Below are 20,689 nucleotides of genomic sequence, written 5' to 3' on the forward strand. Positions count from 1 at the left end.
GAAAACATTTTAATTAAAACTTTTAATTAAACTTTTAATTTGAAATTCACTATGTCCTTAGTGATAATTGGAAGCAATTCATTTAAATACAGAGGCCTGATTTATATTCATTGGGTAAAGCCTGTTGCTTTTTAAGGCCCAATCTGCCCTACCTTGTGAATTGCCTCTACCGGAGAAGCTTGAAGAAAAATATGGCTGTTCCCAGAAGTCAGTTCCAGGCTACAGAGGGTTGGTAAACATGGTACCTTCAAGGTGAACTTCACATTCCTTTAGACTCTGTCTTTTGTTACCAAAGGTGGATATCAGTCATATCACTGATCCTAATGGATCATTTTGTTTAGGTTGAATTGATGGCCATTTTTTCTGTACATCTTAGGAATCTTAAAATACCACTTAAAAAGAAACAACTTTATAGCCTCAGAAGGTTATAGTCAATATTCAGAGTCCCATCGCCCACTTTCAGTCATTATTTACATTTTTCCCTTTCACAGTGTGTGTGTATGTGTGGTGTGTGCATAGATGTGTGTCTGTATACACACATCTGAATATGTGTGTGGTCTACACACACACACTCATGTATCCTTTATTATGTGTTCTTGACAACTATATTCCAGTATTCAGTAGGGGTTTATAGGAAGGTATACTCTTTCAAGTGATTGGTCTTGATTTTGTCATACTCTTCATATTCATGTTTTGTTAGAATGGTTTTACTGAATCATTTTAGTTTGAGACTTAATAACGTAAGTATAAATGCTGTATCTGAAAATAATGCCCATCTATCCACCGTGACAGTTTACATATTATTTATGCTATATATTAATATATATTCTCATATTATTTATATGTAACTCATATATAACTTATGTTATTTACATATAATGTGTTATCTTACATATTTATATGTGGAATATTTAGTTATAAAACTTACATTTTATAATTTCATTGACACATAAAGATTTCTCTTTAGAAATCTAGACGGGTTCTTTGACCCTGCAGTCGGTGATTACCAATTTTATGTATACTTTCGCAAGTGCATCAGTTTGAAAAGCAGCCCTTGGAAAGGCAGGCGGTAAGGTGGGGATGCGCTCCAGCCTCCCACTGCACAGAGGCTGCTCTCAAACCCAGGTCCCCTCATTGGCCTTGTTTGGTGTCCTCGTACCCGGAGCTTCAGCTGCAGTCATGCTTCTTACATGACAGAGGTCCCTGAATTCTGGACGCAGCACTCCGGAGTGATCTGTCCTTTGAGATGGTAGGCGGTGCGGTTTAAGTCCCCTAGGCAAGTACGGAGCCAGCGTTCAGCCATGGCCCCTCGGGTGCTGCGCAGTACCTAGTAGGTCTGAAGAGCATTTCCACTGGAAAGTGTCCTTACCTTCGAGCGTACGCGGTGACGATCGTGTCTGTATTTCCGATTACCACTCAGGACAAAGCGCCATCGCCGGGGAGGAGCACCCGAAAGGCCCCGTGCTGCAGGAAGTGCACCTCAGGTTCCTGCTCACAGGACTGCTGTCGGGGCTGCCTTCGCCTCAGTTCGCCATCCGCATGTGCCCGCCGCTGACCACGAAGAACATCAAGGTGTACCAGCCACTGCTTGCTGTTGGTGAGTCGTGGACCTGTTCTTCTTTTAGTCCCACTTACGCCTCCTTTTCATTTTGATTAGTAGAAAATCCTTTCTTTGAGGATAAGAAGGAAGAGGCCCAGTGAAATCATGTATATACACATCTTAAAATATTTTTCTTCTTGGGGTGCCTGGGTGGCTCAGTCAGTTAAACGTCTCAACTCTTGACTTTGGCTCAGGTCATGATCTTATTACACTGGGTGAGTTTGAGCCCTGCATCTGGTTCTGTGCTGACAGCATGGAGTCCGCTTGGGATTCTGTCTCCCTCTCTCTTTGCTCCTCCCCTGCTTGTTTTTTATCTCTTCTCAAAATAAATAAAAATAAATTAAAAAATTTTTTTCTTTTTTCTGTTCTTTTAATCCACCCTTTTTATTCATTTAATTTAATTAAAAAAATTTTTAAGTTTATTTATTTTGAGAGAGAGAGAGAGCGAGAGAGCATGCGAGCACAGGGTAGTGGCAGAGAGAGAGGGAGAGAGAGAGAGAATCCCAGGAAGGCTCTGTACTGTTAGTGTGTAGACTGATACAAGGCTCAAACTCATGAATTGTGAGGTCATGACCTGAACCCAAACCAAGAACCTACTGAGCCACTCAGGCGCCCCATTCGTTAATTTTAAGCACAATGTTTACTCCTCCACCTGACCCTGGGTGAAGAGCCCCTGACACAATGGGTACCTTTCTGAAATGTTTGGAGGATAATCCCTGTGTGATGCTGAATCCAGAATCCTTGTCTGTTTTTGGACTACCCAAGGCTTATTCTGTGTGCGTGTCATTTTGTTTTGGGATTTTGTTAACAAATAACATAATCACAGTTAGTATTTTAATAATAGCAATGTTCTTCATTTGGTAAGAATTTTATATGAAACATTGTTTAAAGTGGCTATGGTCTCTATAAAATAAGATTTGCCTTTTGGGTTGAAATTGCATAGTTCTATATTATAGATAGAAAATTGGTCTGGGTTTAACTTGCTGTCACACTAATTTATGGTAATGTGAGTAACCTAATTTCCTTTATAGAAAAAGACAAATTTTAATTTGGTATTAAGTATATAAGGCAAAATTAAGATCCTATTGGTTGGCTTCTGGCTTTCACTCTGGGTCTATAACATAATGTGTGATGTTTTTTTTTTCCAATATGAAAACCTGACTCACATTTATTTTGTTGCTAGTATATGTCGGTGTGTCGGCTATCAGGTGACTTAAGAGCACTAAAGACTTGCTTGAGTAATCCTATTTAGGAATATTTTTATTTTCCCATTTTTCCTATTACTGTCCTCCAAAAATGGTTTGCTTTTAAGGTTTGGTAGTCTATGTGTACTTGTGTCCACATTTATATAAATTCAAATAAATATTTAGTTTTTGCTTTAGAAACTATTAAACCTTTTACAGAAATTTTAATTGGAATTTGTCAATGTACATTGTGTGTACGTGTACATACAGGGTCAGTATACCTAGTTTGTCAATTAGGATTTTGTCAATTTCTTGGAGAAAATCACTTCTTGGCACAGCTAGGTAATAAGAGCTAAGTCAGGATCTGAGATTTCTTTCTTCTCTTTTTTTTTTTTTTAATTTTTTAAAACCTTTTTCTTTTGGGATGCCTGTGTGGCTCAGTTAAGTATCCGACTTCGGCTCAGGTCATGATCTCACGATTTGTGGGTTCAAGCCCCACGTTGGACTCTGTGCTAACAGCTCAGAGCCTGGAGCCTGCTTCAGATTCTGTGTCTCCCTCTCTGTCTCCCTCTACCCCGCTCACATAGTCTCTCTCTCTCAAAAATAAATATTTAACAAAAATTTTTTAAAAATTTTCTTTTAAATTTATTTTTATTTATTTTGAGAAAGAGAGAGAGCAAGTGGGCGGGAGTGGGGGAGAGGGCAGAGAGAAAGGGAGACAGAATCCCAAGCAGGCTTCACATTGTCAACGCAGAGCCGGATTTGGGGCTCAAACTAACGAACCCGTGAGATCAAGATTTGGACACTTAACTGACTGAGACACCCAGGCGCCCCAGGATCTGGGATTTCTATTATAGAAGAAGCTGTGTTGTACTGGTATGTTATGACAATCAAGTCATTTATTGAATTCAATATCCTTACAAAGTAAAAGGAAAAAAACATAAAATAAGTGCCTAAACTTTTGCAGAGTCACTAGGGGACGAGAGGCAGAGTCCACTGTGGAATTTTTCTCCTGCGGCCCCCCTAGGATATGAGATCATAGGTTCAGTGTCATAAAAACTTGGAGAGTATAGAAATTATTTGATTATTTTGAAGATCTGTTCATTGAAAGATTTTAGCAATTCTTTAGATATTGTCTCAGTGCTAGAAATGACTAATTATTGTGGAATAGATGATAAATGCACACAAGTATAATATTGTATTTTCCTAAAATGGTTTTATAACATATTTTATGAGGCTTTATTCATCAAGTAAACTAAAATTGGAGCTTGCCTAGCATTTTTACGTTTCATTATTATTATTCTTTTATTTCTACATTTAGTTACTTTGCGTGAATCCATTCTTTTTTTAAGTCATTCACAGTGAGAAAGTGATTGGCCAACCAATTATATGGTTCACTTTTCTTGCTTAATTTATAAAAAGAGGGACTGAAACATTCCTTTTTCAAGAATGGCCGTGTCCTTTCAAATTAAATTTTAGACACACTACCTGAGACCATGAAAAGCTTTAGGCATAATAATAACCGTAAACCAAAATAACACTGATAACACAAATAGTAATAATCATGTTCTTAGTTTGTGATAGGTACTATGCTAAGTGTTAAAATATGTCTTCTCATTTACTCTGCAGTACATAGATTTTCTGTTATTCCCATGTTAAAGGGATTAAGAACATAGATTAGTATAGGCAAGTGATTTGTAAGAGTAAGTGATTTGTAAGATAGAGCCAGAGCTTGAACTCATGTTTATAATCCACAGTTAACCACCATACTTGACCATCTTTATGATTTATGTAATGTAAAAGACAAAACAAAACAAAAAAATCTTTGTAAAGGAAAATGGAAAAGTTCTAGGTTTCCTTTTTGAGAACCAGCTATATAGTAAACAATCTCAGAAAGTATGAGTTCCCATGTGTAAACAAGCTTAGCAAAATGCTTCTTCAAATCCTATGTGTATTGGGTTGGATTTTGAAGCCTTTCTGTAAAAACCTATCCCTGGATTTAGGTAAGAGTCAGACTACCTAAGATTGGACCCATTTTTGAAAAGAGAGAAGGCGAAATTAACCCTTTCTTCACTCTTAGCTTGGGTTCCTTTTATAAAAGGTAAATGTTATAAAATGATCAAAATCTCGAGAAGAGACTTATTGGAAAGATCTTGGAACTCCCACTAGCTGATACTCTTCTTTTACATCGTTTCGATAGGCACAAGTAATGGTTCTGTCCTGGTGTACCATCTCACCAGCGGGCTCCTGCACAAAGAGTTAAGCGTCCACTCATGTGAAGTCAAGTGAGTATGTCATTGTGACATTGAGATCACAAATATAAGGATGCTGGAAAAAAGTTCTGGTAGACTTTTCTATATTGAATACTCTGCAGAGGTGATTATTTGCCTGGAAACTTGGAATAATAATTATTCATGTTTAAGTAATGGTTATGTTAATCAAGGCTAAGCACTAATTGTTTACTTTGTGAAAGGGTATTTTGCAGTGGAAAATTTTCTTTCTTTGCTGTTTGCTTCTTCAAACTTGTGTTTGCTGACTTTTATTTCTCCTACAGTCTAGGATATTTTCTCACTAGATATCACTGCATTTCCTTGTTCATATGTCAATAGTTTGTTTTTCATTTCTTTCCATCATTAAGACTATTCCTGCAAAATTTGAATCAAGTCATTTTAATTATTAACAAATCTTATTTGTTTTTTGTTTAAACACCGTGAGAAAAGGACCAAACCGCATGGCGTTTCTTCTTTCATTTTGAGGTGTGATGTGTTATATGAGTTCTGTGCATTCAGAGATAATCTGCGGGAAGAAGGTTGCTTCCTGTTTGAGTGTGCAGGCATAGCTGTTCCAGAGCATCATCATCATTTTGTTGACAGTGTGGCTGCTTTTCTTTCTTTGCCCCCGCACAGGTAGATTGCGAAGTGATGCGTGTATACTATACTTACTACATTTCTACTATTTTTTGGTCTTTTAACAAATGTAAGAGAGGCACTTTTCTGTCCTTAGTACATTGTATAATTATAGGTCTCATGCATGTGTTAAAATTCGTATGACCCCTTAGTGAACACGGTATTCTGAGTAGTTGCATTTTCCGAACGGGGAAGGGTTAGCCCTTCAAGTATCACAACTTCTGATTGTGATGGAAGTTCTGGAGAAGCTTACCTTGCCCTCAGGTGTTGTCTGTGGTGCAGCCCAGATGACTAGTGGTCCCCCCTTATGCTGTGCCCTCCAGCAGCCCTCACTACCTTTCTGCGGGTCGTAATGTCTTCAGAATCACTAGGATGTTGGGTGCAGTGACACAGGCCTGAGTTTGGTCCATTTCAGGCTCACGTTCACCTTCTTTCTCTTCTTCCGGTAGACCCTTCTGCCACTGCTGCTACCTGCTCTCTCCCGCTCTTGTCTGCATTTCTTCTCTTGGCTTTTCCTTTTCACTCTTGCCTTTGGGTGTCGTGTTTCCTTCTGTGGGTGACACCAGCCAGTCCAACTCTCCATTTAATCAGAAGTTGTTCTGAGGATTGTGTTAAGGATTAATACTTTGCATGACCATTTCATTGAATCCCTAGTACAACTTTATGTGGAGGCACTGTTTTTAATTCCCATTTTACAGAAGAAACTCAGTATTGTAATCTGTGAAAAAGTAGATGGAATTTAATCTGGGCCTTTCAAGCTTCAGAACTGACCTTTGTTTATAACATATGCTACATCTCCAGCTAAAAAAAATGCACGTAGCACACATTTTGGCAATAAGATGAAAATGTTGACTGAGTCAGGATTCATGCTAAGAATCCCTACCTGCTGCTGGAAAATCAGGTCATTTTCATTTTTTTCTAAACACTGGAATCTTTAATAAAGACTCAATAGCTAGTTTATCAGCAAGCTATTAGTTTTAAATATGATTTGTTATCCTGCATTAGTCATGTGGTAGATGCCACTAGGTACGTGACTTACACATGCTGTGATAATATTTGTTATTGAATGATGCTGAAATTATAAAGTGTTACTTGGGATACCAAATAATGGATGTGCTACTCAGGCTGATGTTGTGAATGATCACATAAACGTGCTCCTTTTTATTTTAACTTTACTTATTTTGAGAGAGCGAGCTCGAGCATGGGAGGGGCGGAGCGAGGGAGAGAGAAAATCCCTAGCAGCCTCCATGCTGTCAGTGCAGAGCCCCCATGTGGGGCTCGATCCCACAAACCACAAGATCATGACCATAGTCGAAATCAAGAGTCAGTCGCTTTACCGACTGAGTCACCCAGGCGCCCCTCCATTTTTTAATATGAATTTTCCTTCTTAATTGCCATCTTGAAAATAATTCACATTTATATCCAGAGATGATGCCCAGGAGGATGCTAAAATCCTGCCATCTTTGTGTTTCTATTAACGCAATTATAGTATTACGATTAAAATCCATTATGAAAATTCCACAGATGTGTTATAAAAACTGCTGAACTTATTAGCAATAAACCCAGTAATTCTAGATATTTGTATGCAAATTTAGGCCAACTTTTAGAAAGTTGTTTTTACCTTGTACTAAATGTGTTTTTAAAAACCACTTGCTCTCACATACTGTGAATCTTATGCACACACACGGGCGGCGGGGCGGGGCGGGGGGGGGGGGGGGGGGGGCTGCCTAACTGCAGATAGCTGTGTTTGTGTGTTGTTTTTAAAGCCACGATGGTTTAGCCAGTTATGCTTTATAGATATGTACTGAGTGTCTTCTGTACTCGTGTAACAAAACCTTGGATGCTTATATCCAGGAGAAGAAAAAACCTAGGAGTAAATAAGTAGAACATGTAGGTTTTCTTAGATCATTAGTTTGTGTCTTTGTCCAGTAGGCTACATTTATGATAATAAAGCACAATACCATTTTAGTGTCAAAACTTACTACAGCAGTAGTTTATATGGCTATCAGAATGTTGACTGCCTCTGTATTACTTTGAGCAAATTGAGTGATTTTTGGAAAGTAAAATAATCTCTCTTTTGTCTGTAATTTTGCACAAGTTAGTTTCTTGGGATTGTAGAACTTTAAGGCCTTCCCGAGGTGGGTGACCCCCGCCCCCCATGACCGCCAGCCACCCAGTGTCAAGAAGTAGCCTTTGCAGCAGCCCCAATAGAAGCCATCAGGCCAGGAAGAACCCCGAGTACCTGCCCACAGAGTCTACAGCTACAGTTGTTCACTAGTTAAGAATCCAACAGGACAATCCTAGGTCGAGTCAGAAAATGAACCACTCTTCTTAGGAGCTTTAATAGAGCTCAGTGTGTGGTTAAACTGTGGTTTCTAATCCTGAGAGCAGTGTGGAGCTCGCCCTGTTTGACAAGAGTTTTCATTCTTTTCTGTTGAGAAATAATCCCGCCCTTATCTAGTCTTCTTTGAAGTCCAACTTAATTTTTATTTTCTTCAGTTGATCAGTAGAAATCAGATAGAAAAGCTGCGGCTGGACCCTGCTCAGAGGCAGCAAGCTCGTGGTGCTGGATTACAAGTAAGCAGCCATGCCACGTTCTCGTCTACACTCCACGCTGGGGTGTCTTATAAACAGTGGGGAACGGGCTGCACACATGTGGTGCAGGCATAGGGAGCAGTGCCAGCCCTTCCTCGGGTGCCTTCACTGAATCCCGCAGAACCCACTGAGTGCCCGTCACGTGCGTGGAGAGGCTTAATGTGGCGCCTCCTCCCTTCAGAGAATGGGAGCCAGTGCAGTGTGCTCTGACGGCTGCACTGCTCCCTCAAGTTGTGTCCACTTTCGGGCAGCACCCTGTTTGCCCTTTGGGTGTCAGCAGGCCCTGGAGACCAGATTCCATGTGGTTCTCACAGGCTCCCGTGGAACGCTGTACCACTGTCTTTTGTAACAAGGAACCCAGAACACACTTCTGCAGTGTCTTCTGTCTGCTAGATCGTCAGCTCCAGAAGGCAGTAGTCACACCCGACTCATTTCACCATGTGCTCTCAGCACCAGGCACAGTGTCGGGTTCACACTGGGCATTTCACAGACACATCTGTAAAAATGACGAACGAAGAGGGGGACTGGGATGCTTGGCGTCCCGAGACCGTGGCCTCACTGTGCTGGAGCACAGGTGTTCAGATGGCCAGTGACAGGCCTCGGAGGGCGCGTCTTCGGCTTCTGTCGGTCAACAGATCTGCTCAGAGCTACCAGACTTCCACAGAGGGCACAATAAGTCCAAAATGATTTCTCACTTCTTTTGTTCCCTCTAAGCAGAAAACTTCATGAGCACTGTGACATGCTAGGGAGGGGAAAGAAGCAAGAGACAATGAGGATTTTCAGTGAATGGTTAACCAAATTTATAGTGTATTCACCAGAGGTGTGGTTTGAGTTTAGTAAGTGAGGAGACTTCACCAAGAAAATAGGGCTTGGCTTAGATCGTGAATTAAGAATAGTAATGATAATGATGGTACCTGCTCGTACATGCAGCACTTCCTATGTGCCAGGCATTCTTGACGTACACAGTGTTATGATTCCTGTGGTAATAACAGATAAGGTATAGAGAGAGCACAGAGCTGGAAGTGCTGAAGCCAGGATTTGAACTCAAGTAGAATTTGAAGAGGGAAGGAGAGAGGTCATTTCAGGCCAGGCATGGAAATTATTTATTTATTTATTTATTTATTGAAGTTTATTTTCAAGAGAGAGAGTGAGAGAAGCGTGTGCATGAGAGGGGGAGGAGCAGAGAGAGAAGGGGACAGGATCCAAAGCAGACTTTGCACTGACAGCCTGACTGGGGCTCCAACTCACAAATCATTGAGGTCATGACTGGAGCCTACGTTGGAATTCTAATGGACTGAGCCACCCAGGCGCCCCCAAGGCATGGAAATTCTTAAGAGCACTCAGTTTTAAGCAGCCTAATCTGAGTGTTTCAACACAAGCTTACACTTAAAGGGTTTCATCCTTGATAACTATGGCAGTTCCTTGGTCTAACAAATACTATTTTCAGTTCCTTTGGGATCGTCTTTCCTCTCTGAGAAAAGACAAATAGGTGGATACACAGGGGTCAGTAAGAAAAGTTACTATAGTTAAAGTGGCAGACAGAATTCAGAGGACTGAGAGATGAATTTGGTAGGATGAGCAAATGGCTGGATGGCCTTAGAAGTCACGTAGGCGTTCAGATATGATGCAGGAAGCCATCATATCTTCTTGGGCAAATGAGAGCCCTGTTCAGAACCGCATTTAATGCTAAATCTAGCAGTAGCTTTCAAATTGGAGTAGATATGGATAAACTTGATCGGGGTTAGCAAACATTTTCTCTACAGGACTAGATAGTAAATATTTTAGGCTTTGCAGGCCATAAAATTTCTATCACAATTAGCCAACTCTGTCATTATATCAGGAAAGCAGTCACAGATGATTTGTTAAACAGCAGTCGTCCCATAAATGCTGCTGAGCAGTTGCATATAGAACAAAGGTTCAGCTTCCCTCCCAGCCAGCCTCTGTTACCTTGTAATCAAGGCAGGGCAATAGTACAGTATTTCTCCTTCTTCTTGTGATTCCGACGGTCCACTTGCCCTGTGTGTCCCCCCCTGCCCCGCCTCCAGGCTGTGTACGCCACGGTGGTAACACTCTGCAGATGTCCATGGGAGAACCCATGGACTCACCTCCTATCAGTTCCCATAAAGGAGACTCCCAGGCATCTGCTTGACAGGTTTCTGTCTTGTCATTTCTTTGAGATTTTTCTTTCGCGCTTTTCTCTAATTAATACACCGTTCGGAACTCAAGCCGCTTCTAAATCTAACAGCCAAGTTCAAATTGTTTGCTTCGGGAATTCCTGCCTCATAGCCAACTAGGCCATTTAATGAAATTCTTCAGTGCACCCAACTTTATAAGCAGACTGGCTCAGAATATTGGTTTTTTTTTTTTAATAATTTTTCTTAATTTTTTAAGATTTAAGTGTAAGTTAGTAGATGTATAGTGTAATAATGATTTTAGGAATAGAATTCAGTGATTCATCATTTACATATAACACCTAGTGCTTATCCCAACAAGTGTCCCTCTGCCTATTTAGCCCATCCCCCCACCCAACATCCCACCAGCAACCCTCAGTTTGTTCTCTGTATTTAAGAATCTCTTGTGGTTTGTCTCCCTCTCTGTTTTTACATCATTTTGCTTCCCTTCCCTGATGTTCATCTGTTTTGTATCTTAAATTCCACATACGAGTGAAATCATAATATTTTTCTTTCTCTGACTGACTTATTTCACTTACCATATACACTCTGTTCTATACATGTAGTTGCAAATGGCAAGATTCCATTCTTTTTGATCGCCGAGTAATACTCCATTGTGTATATAAACCACATCTTCTTTATCCATTCATCAGCTGATGGACATTTGGGCTCTTTCCATACTTTGGTTATTGTCAGTAGTGTTGCTATAAACATTGGGGTGCAGATGCCCCTTCCAATCAGCACTCCTGTATCCTTTGGATAAATACCTTGTAATGCAGTTGCTGGGTCGTAGGGTAATTCTATTTTAAATTTCCTGAGGAGCCTCCATACTGTTATCCAGAGTGGCTGCACCAGTTTGCATTCCCACCAGCAGTGCAAAAGGGTTCCTCCTTTTCCACATCTGTCATTGCCTGAGTTGTTAATGTCAGCCATTCTGGCAGGTGTGAGGTGGTACCTCATTGTGGTTTTGATTTGTATTTCCCTGATGGTGAGTGATGTTGAGCATTTTTTCATGTGTCTGTTAGCCATCTGGATGTCTTCTTTGGAAAAGTATCTGTTCATGTCTTTTGCCCATTTCTTCACTGGATTATTTGTTTTTTTAGGTATTGAGTTTGATAAGTTCTTTATAGATTTTAAATACCAACCCATTTGCAGATATCTTCTCCCATTCTGTCAGTTGCCTCTTAGTTTTGCTGCTTGTTTCCTTTGCTGTGCAGAAGCTTTTTATCTTGATGAGGTCCCAATAGTTCATTTTTGCTTTTATTTCCCTTACCTCTAGAGATATGTCAAGTAAGAAATTGCTGCAGCTGAGGTCAAAGAAGTTGTTGCCTATTTTCTCCTCTACGATATTGATGGTTTCCTGTCTTATGTTTAGGTCTTTCATCCATTTTGAGTTTATTTTTGTGTATGGTGTAGAATGGTCCAGTTTCATTCTTCTGCATGTCGCTGTCCAGTTTTCCCAACACCATTTGCTGGGGACACTGTCTTTTTTCCATTGGGTATTCTTTCCTGCTTTGTCAAAGATTAGTTGGCCATACGTTTATGGGTCCATTTCTGGGTTCTCTGTTCTGTGCTATTGATCTATGTGTCTGTTTTTGTGCCAGTACCATTGTGTCTTGATGATTACAGTCTTGTAATACAGCTTGAAGTCCGAAGTTGTGATGCCTCAAGCTTTGGTTTTCTTTTTCAGGATTGCTTTGGCTATTTAGGGTCTTTTCTGGTTCCATACAAATTTTAGGATTATTTGTTCTAGCTCTGTGAAGAAAGCTGGTGTTATTTTGATAGGGATTGCTCAGAATATTTCTATACCACACTTTCTTAAGCAGTGGAATCCTTGGAAGTTACTGTGATATGTGACTCTCTCCTTTGCCAGATTTTAATAGTCATTTTAATGTTGCTATGAATCCTGGTAACTAAACTACCTTACTACATTTGGAGATGAAGTTTTAATTAGAAATAATTTCACGTATATTGGAAATATATGGTAATTAGGCTCAAATGAAAGGTCATGTTAATATTTATTGTTTCTTTTTTTTAAATGTTTGTTTATTTTTGAGAGAGAGAGATGACACACAGCGCAAGCAGGGGAGGGGCAGAGAGTGAGTTAGACTCTGAAGCAGGCTGAGCTTTCAGCACAGAGCCCGACGCAGGGCTCGAGCTCACAAACCATGAGATCATAGCCTGAGCTGAAGTTGGACCCTTAACTAACTGGGCCACCCGGGTGCCCCTAATATTATTATTTTTTAATTAACTTGTGTAATAAAATTTGGGTCTTAGGAAAAACTTGCTTTTCAACTAAGTTTTTCAAACGAAAAAGGGTATTTCACTAAACTCTACTTAATTTCTCACTTTAGGGGTATCGAATGGACAAGTTTGACTGGTTTTCTTTCCTTTGCTACTTCAACACCAAACAATGTGGGATTAGTGAGAAATGAACTTCAGCTGGTTGATCTTCCAACAGGTTTGTGTAGTCTATTAGAAGATTGAAGATGGTTTGTCAGATTAATCAAAGATGTTGCTGCTCATAAAACATGCTCCGGAAAACTTTCTTTCAATTGGAGTTTTTTCTTATATCCTGTATTTGTATATTCATTTTGTTGTAGTTTTGTCTATAGTAATTGCCCTAGAAAGATTTGTTTGTATGCAGATTTATGTTAATATAAATGCATAGTAAATGAATGCATAGTAAATGGTATACCATTAGCCTGAACAGACTGATTCATGATTAAATATGCTATCAGTTCTACTTTTAAGTACATTATTAGAGATAACCAGAAGAACAGTTTTAAAATCTTTGTATTAGGCTTTATTAGATTCTCTTCTAAAACTTTTGGCCTTTGTAGGAAAACCTTTATAAATTTTTAGGTAAGGATTATCTTTAAGTGCTCGTATTTAAAACTTTTGATAGTCTCTGGCTGACTGAATGGGGAAATTTGAGAGTTTAAAGACTTTACAATAGGAAGCATTCCAGTAACTTGTTCAGAAGTTTAAAAACTTACAATCCAATGAGTTTCAAAATGAAGAACTTGAAGGAAGAATAAGGTGAGAGTTTCAAATTTTTTTATGGCACATGCATGATTTCAAATAGAATTCATAGCAAAATAGTCTGGAGATCCTTTAAAATGATGTAGCAATGAGAATATATATGTAGATAGTTTAACCCTAACATAACGTGTGTGTGTGTGTGTGTGTGTGTGTGTGTGTACATGCATGTGTAGTAAATCAGGTATATGGTTGTTTCCCTGTATTTTCAGTATGTGTCTCCAGGATATGGTTGTTCCTACTTCTCAGAGTACGTTGCTACACCTCAGGGAGTTAGCCCCACTGGGGTCCAGTGTTCTGGTCTCATTGGAAGTGACCTGCCCAGTAAACCTTGCCCCCAGGTGGGGGTTTCTCTAATTACATGGTAGCCTAGGGGTGAAGTGCTGTTTACTAGCGTCATTCATTTTTTTTCCATTTTTTCCAATCACCTCAAGTTCAAGACTGTTAGTTAACTTAAAATCTTTCTATCACATGTTTATTTTTGAGGAACAAATTTCTAAGTCATAGTTACTGACTTGCTTAAGTGGAATATTTGACTTCCTAGATTATAGACTTTTTTATAACCTTGTCTTCTAAGGAGGGCAGCCGACCAGCAGAGTCAGGAAAGGGTGTGGGGTGTTTGGCAAATAAGAACAGGGTGATCCCATTTGATGGCACAGAGGGGCAGGGAGGCATGCGGGCATTCAGTTGTCTTTGGTTACATTCTCTCTCTTGTTTCATGTAAGTAAAAAGTGGGAAAAATTATTAAAATATATTTGTTCAGACATAAAATAGAATTTGTATTTTTTAGTGACAGAAAATCATTTAGCTTCTATGGCAGTTAACTTATCATTCCCCAGTTTGAGTGTGGAGAGACTTTTGATAGGAACACGTCAAAGTCTTTCAGTTGAGCATTGTTCATGGGACAAGGAATCTTAAATACCTGTTTAGAGAGTTTTCCCTGCTAGTTAGTTTTGTGAGCATGAAAATATTTGTTACCTTAAATATACCAGTAGTTTTTATAGTAGACAATTCCTTTACCATAGATGCACTGAAACTTTAGACATTGATTTCGAAATTTCTAAAATGTAACTATTTGTAAGAAACCACCGAAGGTATTCAGAAACCTCTGTAACAAAGGAAAGTATCTTTTTATAAAATAGGTAAATACAAGCAATCTATTATTGGTCTTTAACTTGTAAAACTTCTAAGAACATGTTTTAAATTTAGAGTAATTGAAATAGCTTAGAAGCAGGTGGAAGAATGAATGGGAGAGTAGAGGCAGCACAGATCAGATTCCGTTGGTACATATTGGTTCTTGTGTCTTACATGTTTTATCTGTTTTTTTTACATTTCTTTAATATTTGCAATTAAAGGTAGGAGCATTGCTTTTCGCGGTGAACGAGGCAATGATGAGTCACCCATCGAAATGATTAAAGTATCTCATTTGAAGTAAGTATGAAACAAAAAAATCCGTAGTGTTATCACAATAGAATCTTAAAGATTTCTTTTAATCCTGAAGAAAGTATGCGTATAGAGTTTCTTAGTGATAATAAATGGTGTTATGTGGTTATATCCAAGAAAATATTTTGGTTACAAAATTAAATTGCTATTGTTTTTAATTTCTTTCTTTTTTTTTTTTTTTTAATGTTTATTTCTTTTGAGAGCGAGACAGACAAAGAGAGAGAATCCTAAGCAGGCTCTGCACTGCCAATGCAAAGCCCGACACGGGGCTCTATCCCACAAACTGTGAGATCATGACCTGTGCTGAAATTAAGATTTGGACACTCAACCAACTGAGCCACTCAGGCACCACCCCTGTTGCTTTTAATTTCTGCTTCTTAAAAAGATAACATTTCATTAGATTGATAAAACCAGGAATCATGGTTTGTTCTGCTATAGCTATATTGATGTAAATATCTATCACCCACTAAGAAAATGTTATTTGTTATCTAATGAAATTCTTATGAGTTTCTATCTCAGCATGGGTTTGTTGAGTGAAAGAACTGATTTTTTTTTTGCTTATAATTTTAATTTTAGTAAGTTTTGAGTTTTTCATTCCAAGAGAAAATACATGTAAAGCAAGATTATTAAACATAGAGACTGTGGGGTGCCTGGTGGCTCAGTCGGTTGAGCATCTGACTTCAACTCAGGTCATGATCTCACAGTTTGTGGGTTTGAGCCCCATGTTGGGCTCTGTGCTGACAGCTCCGGGCCTGGAGCCTGCTTCAGGTTCTGTGTCTTCCTCTCTCTCTGGCCCTCCTCCACTAATACTGTCTCTCTGTCTCAAAAATAAACATTAAAAAAAAATTTAAACATAGAGACTGAATGAAAACCAATCAGAAGAACAAAGAAAGAAAGAGTAAGTTCTCCAAATTAGTTTTCCAAATTGCTTTAGCTTTTCTAGGATCTTTGCATTACCATATAAATTTTAGAATCAGTTTCTCAGTTTTACCAAAAAAAGCTGCCTGGGATTTTGATTGGGATTGCATTGAATCCATAGATCAATGTGGGAAAGAATTGACATCTTAATAGGTTTTATGATTCATGAACATGGTGTCTCTCTTCACTTATTTAGAGCTTTAGTGTCTTTTAGTAGTATTTCTAGTAGCATTTATGTTGATTCCTTAGTATTTTCTATGTAGACATACTTTACTGTTGTTTGCCAGTGAAGATACTTCTATATGTCTGTTTTCTGGACTATACGCCTTTTTTCCCCTTGCTTTGCTGTACTGAGTAGGACCTCCAGTATGATGTTGAATAGAAATGATGAGAACTGACATCTTTGTTCTGTTTCTGGATCTTATGGAGAAAGTGTTGTCTTTCAATATTAAATATAATGTTGTAGATTTTTTGTAGGTGCCCTTTATTAGATTGAGGAAGTTTTCTACTCCTAGTTTGCTGAAATTTTGTATTGAGTAGGTGATGGATTTTGTCAGATGCTTTTTTTGCATTTATGGACATCATCATGATGGTGGGTTTTGTTTTAGGTTGGCTAATACGGTGAATTACATGGTCCTATTTTTCAGGTTAAAACAACTTTACATCCCTGGGATAAATTTGTCATGGTCATGATATATTATTGGATTTGATTTGCTAATATTTTGATATATTCCTGAGTTTGATTTGCTGATGTTTTATTAAAGGTTTTTTGCATCTGTGCTCATGAAAGATACTGACCTAGTTTCCATGTAATATCCTTGTCTGGTATAACTATTTAGGGTTTGTTTTTTTGTTTTTCCCCAATGAACTTTGGTAGTGTCTTTCAAGAAGTCTGTCCATTTCAATGAAATTGTTCAATTTATTGATTAAAAACTTGGTCATGATACTCTCTTATTCTTTTAATGTCTATTTCTTCTGAATGATGGCTCTTTCATTCCTGATATCAGTAAATTACGTTGATCAATTTTGTTGATGTTGTCAAAGAAACTCGTTTAATTTTTCTCTATGGTTTTCTAGTTTTTGTTTCATCGAGTACCATAGATATCTTTTTTTTTCCCTGCTTACTTTGGGCTTAATATGTTTTTTCTCTAGTTTCTTAAGATAAAACCATAGATGATTGAATTAAGGTTTTTCTTGAAAATTTAATATAAGCATTTAATGTTATATAAGAATTACTTTTTCTGTATCTTACACATTTTGATGTGATGAGTTTTCATTTAATTCACTGTATAATTTTTTTTTAATATTTATTTTTGAGAGAGAGAATGTGAGCAGGGGGAGGGGCAGAAGAGAGAAGGAGACACAGAATCTGAAGCAGGCTCCAGGCTCTGAGCTGTCAGCACAGAGCCCTATGCGGGGCTCGAACTCACAAACTGTGAGATCATGACCTGAGCTGAAGTCTAACGCTTAATCGACTGAGCCACCCGTGTACCCCATGATATTTTAACACTTCCATGGGATATTTAGAGATACATGGTTTAATTTCAAAATATTTAGGGGTTTTCCAGGTATCTTTCTGTTAATTTGTGATTTCAATTAGGGTCAGAGAGCATATTTTATATTATTTTAGTCTTTATAAATTTAATGTGTTTGTTATGTGGCCCAGAATGTGGTCTGTCTTAGGGAATGTGCTATATGCACTTGAAAAGATTGTGTGTTCTGCTGTTTTTGATTAGAATATTGTGTAAAAGTGAGTTCAGGTTGGTTGGTAGTTATTCAAGTCTCATATTCATACTGATTTTCTGCCAGCTTTTATATCTATTACTGAGAGAGGAATGTTGAAATGAACTTTGTTCTGGATTTATTCCTCTTTTGTAGAACTTGAGCTCTTGCTTTGAACCTCTGCTCTTAGGTACATGTGTATTTGGTATTATTATTATTATGTCCTTTTGATTAACTGACTTCTTTATCATTGTGAAGTATCCTGTTTATTTTTGGCACTATTCTTTATTCAGAAGTAGGCCAGATTTGTCTGATAAGTTAGCCACTCCAGCTTTCTTTTCACTAAAGTTTGTATGGTGTATCTTTTTCTTCCTTTTACTTGTGTCTTATCTATGTCTTTACATTTAAAGTTGATTTCTTCTAGAAAGCATGTAGTTTGAGCCTGTTTTTCTATTTGGTAATCTATATTTCAATGGCAGTGTTTAAATTATTCATAATTTAATCATCAGTGTGGCTTATGTTTACATCTACCACCTTGCTAGTTATTTTCTCTCTTTTTTAATTTAAAGTGAATTAATAAGGATGGTTTTTAACTTCTTAGATTTAATTGCTAATATGTAAAATGTCAATTGTTACAAACCACATGAAAGTTCTTTGTGGGGAGTCCTCAAGAATTTTTACAAATGTAACAGAGTCTTGAGACAGAAAGTCTTCAGAAGTGCTCAGTTAAACTCTTTGCACTCCATTCTCTCTGTTTCTGGTCAATCTTGACTCTACATACATCTGCTAAATCAGTGCATCTAAAATAACCGATCACTTTGTGCCTCCTATCCTAAAACCAGTAGTGATCCACTATTCTCTGCAGAATGAATCTTTTTATAACCTAGCATGGCATAGTCGACTGTGTTAGGTCTTTTATAATGTGATCCAAAATTCACACTTTAATCTTTCTCATGATGATTGCTCTCGCATGCTCTGCATTTCGGGTAGCATGACCCCCATTCTGTGTCCTTTCTTGTCATGGCCATTTGTCACATTTGTAACTCTGCCTAGAATGCCATTGCCTAATTGTCAAACTATATCTCCTTTTTCATAGTGAATCTTTATAGCATTCACCACATTTTGTCTTATCTTATTTACATACCAGCCATTAGATGCCTTTATGTTAGATATAATAAAAAAGCAACATATTTCTTTGTATAATCCATCATGGTTTATAAAATTAATTCATGTATGCTCTCCTCTGTCCCCTCCCCCTTTTTATTCTTAGAGCATTCAGTGAGGGAGGTATCACAGGTGTTATTAACACCATTATAAAGATAAGTAGAATAAAACTCTAAAAGATTACATGGTTTGTCTGAGGCCACGTAATTATCAAGTGGCAGACTTTGTCCTGAGCGAGAGAACCTAAGTCCTTTGATGCACTGAGCATAGGGATCTTTCTGCTCTCACGTTTCCTCAGTGTCAGCATGATAGAAACTTTAGGAAAACCTCTACTTTTTCATTTAATTTTTACCATAGTCTGCATGCCAATTCATTGGGATAGGTAAGGGTATTCTCATGTCACATGCCAGAAAAGTAAATCCTTAGATGGTTACCATAAATTACTTCCCCAGGATGTAAACCTGTGCCTTTTTTTATTCTGCCTTCTGAGCTGGGCTCCTTACATAATTATGGCTCTATGGCTCTCAAAGGTCATCTTAGGCTTTTACCTTGTGACTATTAACCATGAGAACCAAATGTTAATTTATATTGTCTGTATTTAGAATGTGTCATGTGAGTTTTCTGGTTTACTCAACTTTTTATTTGTATGATGGCAAAAATTTTGCAATAAGGGGCTTATTTAGTAATTTTGTTTATTTCAGGCAGTATCTGGCAGTTGTATTCAAAGATAAACCCCTGGAGTTGTGGGATGTTAGGACTTGTACCATTCTTAGAGAGATGTCCAAAAACTTCCCTGCGGTAACTGCTTTGGTAAGTTCCAGCTGAAGAACGAAATGTTCTTCATGCATGAAGGCCATAAGCATGTATGTGTGTGGTGGATATTTTTCTTTAGCTCGAATTGAAGTCATTACTGCCGTGTATTTTCTTGTTAAAAATGTGTGTTCAGAGAAGATGATCTAAATACATGGAGATAACTCTTATTTTCTTGGATGGATTAAGATAATATTACATTACAATTTTACTTAGATATGTTGAGGAACATAATAAACATATTCCAAAATATTTATGAAAGGGTAAAGGTCATAATAGCTAACTCAGCCTTGAAAAAGTGGAGGACAGTATTGGGAAAATGGTCTCACTTTATGGAGAAAAATACTGGACCCCTACCCAATACTCTGTTCAGAAGTGGGCTCCCCAGGATTCAAGACCAAAATGTAAAAACATAAAGCTATAAAATTAATATAGTCAAATAAAGAAGAGTATTTTTGCGTTCTGGAAGCAGGAAAGGACAACAGAAGCTCAAACCAAAAGGCAAAAAAAGAAAAATTAATACATTCAATTACGTCAAGATTGAGGCTTTCTATTCAATGAAGGACACCAGTCTCAAAGTTAAATATAGAAGACCAGGTGGAAAAAGAAACTTACCAGTGTCTGAAACCACCAAAGGACGAACTAATGGCTGCAGGGGCTTGAGCTTGTGGGAGCTCCTGCACATATCCAGTGACAGGACAGGAACCCCCGTGGAAAGATGGCCGCAGGACGTGAGCAGTTCTTGAATGGTGGAGAAATGTAACAGCCCAGTAAGCATATGAAGAAAGATGCAAACACATCTGTTTTTAAAGATGGGCGAAATAAAATAACCATAGTATAACTCTTAGGCTGACAAAAGCTGGGAAACCAGATGGCCTCAGATGTGGGTGTGGGACGGATTATGGAAATCCTTATGCACTACTGGTAGGAAAACAGACCAGTGAGGTGCTCTGCAGAGCAGACTGACCGCGCCTGGGCAGACAGACATCCCCTGTGTGCCAGCTCTTCAGCCCCTGGTCACAGAGGAGCTTCTGTGAGGGTTGTGACTGCAGGGTTATTTGTCGTGAGAGCTTGGAGGCAGTCTGGGTGTCCTTTGCTGAGACAACAGAGAGACTAAAAGTCAGCAATGCACTC

At 38.4% G+C, this 20,689-nt stretch overlaps 1 protein-coding gene across 2 annotated transcripts in view; it reads left to right on the top strand.

Moving 5' to 3' along the window:
- Positions 1 to 20,689, top strand: part of WDR11 (WD repeat domain 11) — a 63,571-nt gene that overhangs the window by 17,889 nt on the left and 24,993 nt on the right. For both annotated transcript variants that reach the window (XM_039250459.1, XM_039250458.1), the window contains exons 10-14: positions 1,421 to 1,597; positions 4,985 to 5,069; positions 12,811 to 12,917; positions 14,854 to 14,929; positions 19,447 to 19,555. In XM_039250459.1, coding sequence (XP_039106390.1) covers positions 1,421 to 1,597; positions 4,985 to 5,069; positions 12,811 to 12,917; positions 14,854 to 14,929; positions 19,447 to 19,555 — 554 coding nt within the window. The remainder of the gene's footprint in view (positions 1 to 1,420; positions 1,598 to 4,984; positions 5,070 to 12,810; positions 12,918 to 14,853; positions 14,930 to 19,446; positions 19,556 to 20,689) is intronic.

The sequence above is a fragment of the Hyaena hyaena genome, unplaced genomic scaffold, assembly GCF_003009895.1.
Source record: "Hyaena hyaena isolate Hyena2069 unplaced genomic scaffold, ASM300989v1 scaffold_367, whole genome shotgun sequence".
Lineage (NCBI taxonomy): Eukaryota > Metazoa > Chordata > Mammalia > Carnivora > Hyaenidae > Hyaena > Hyaena hyaena.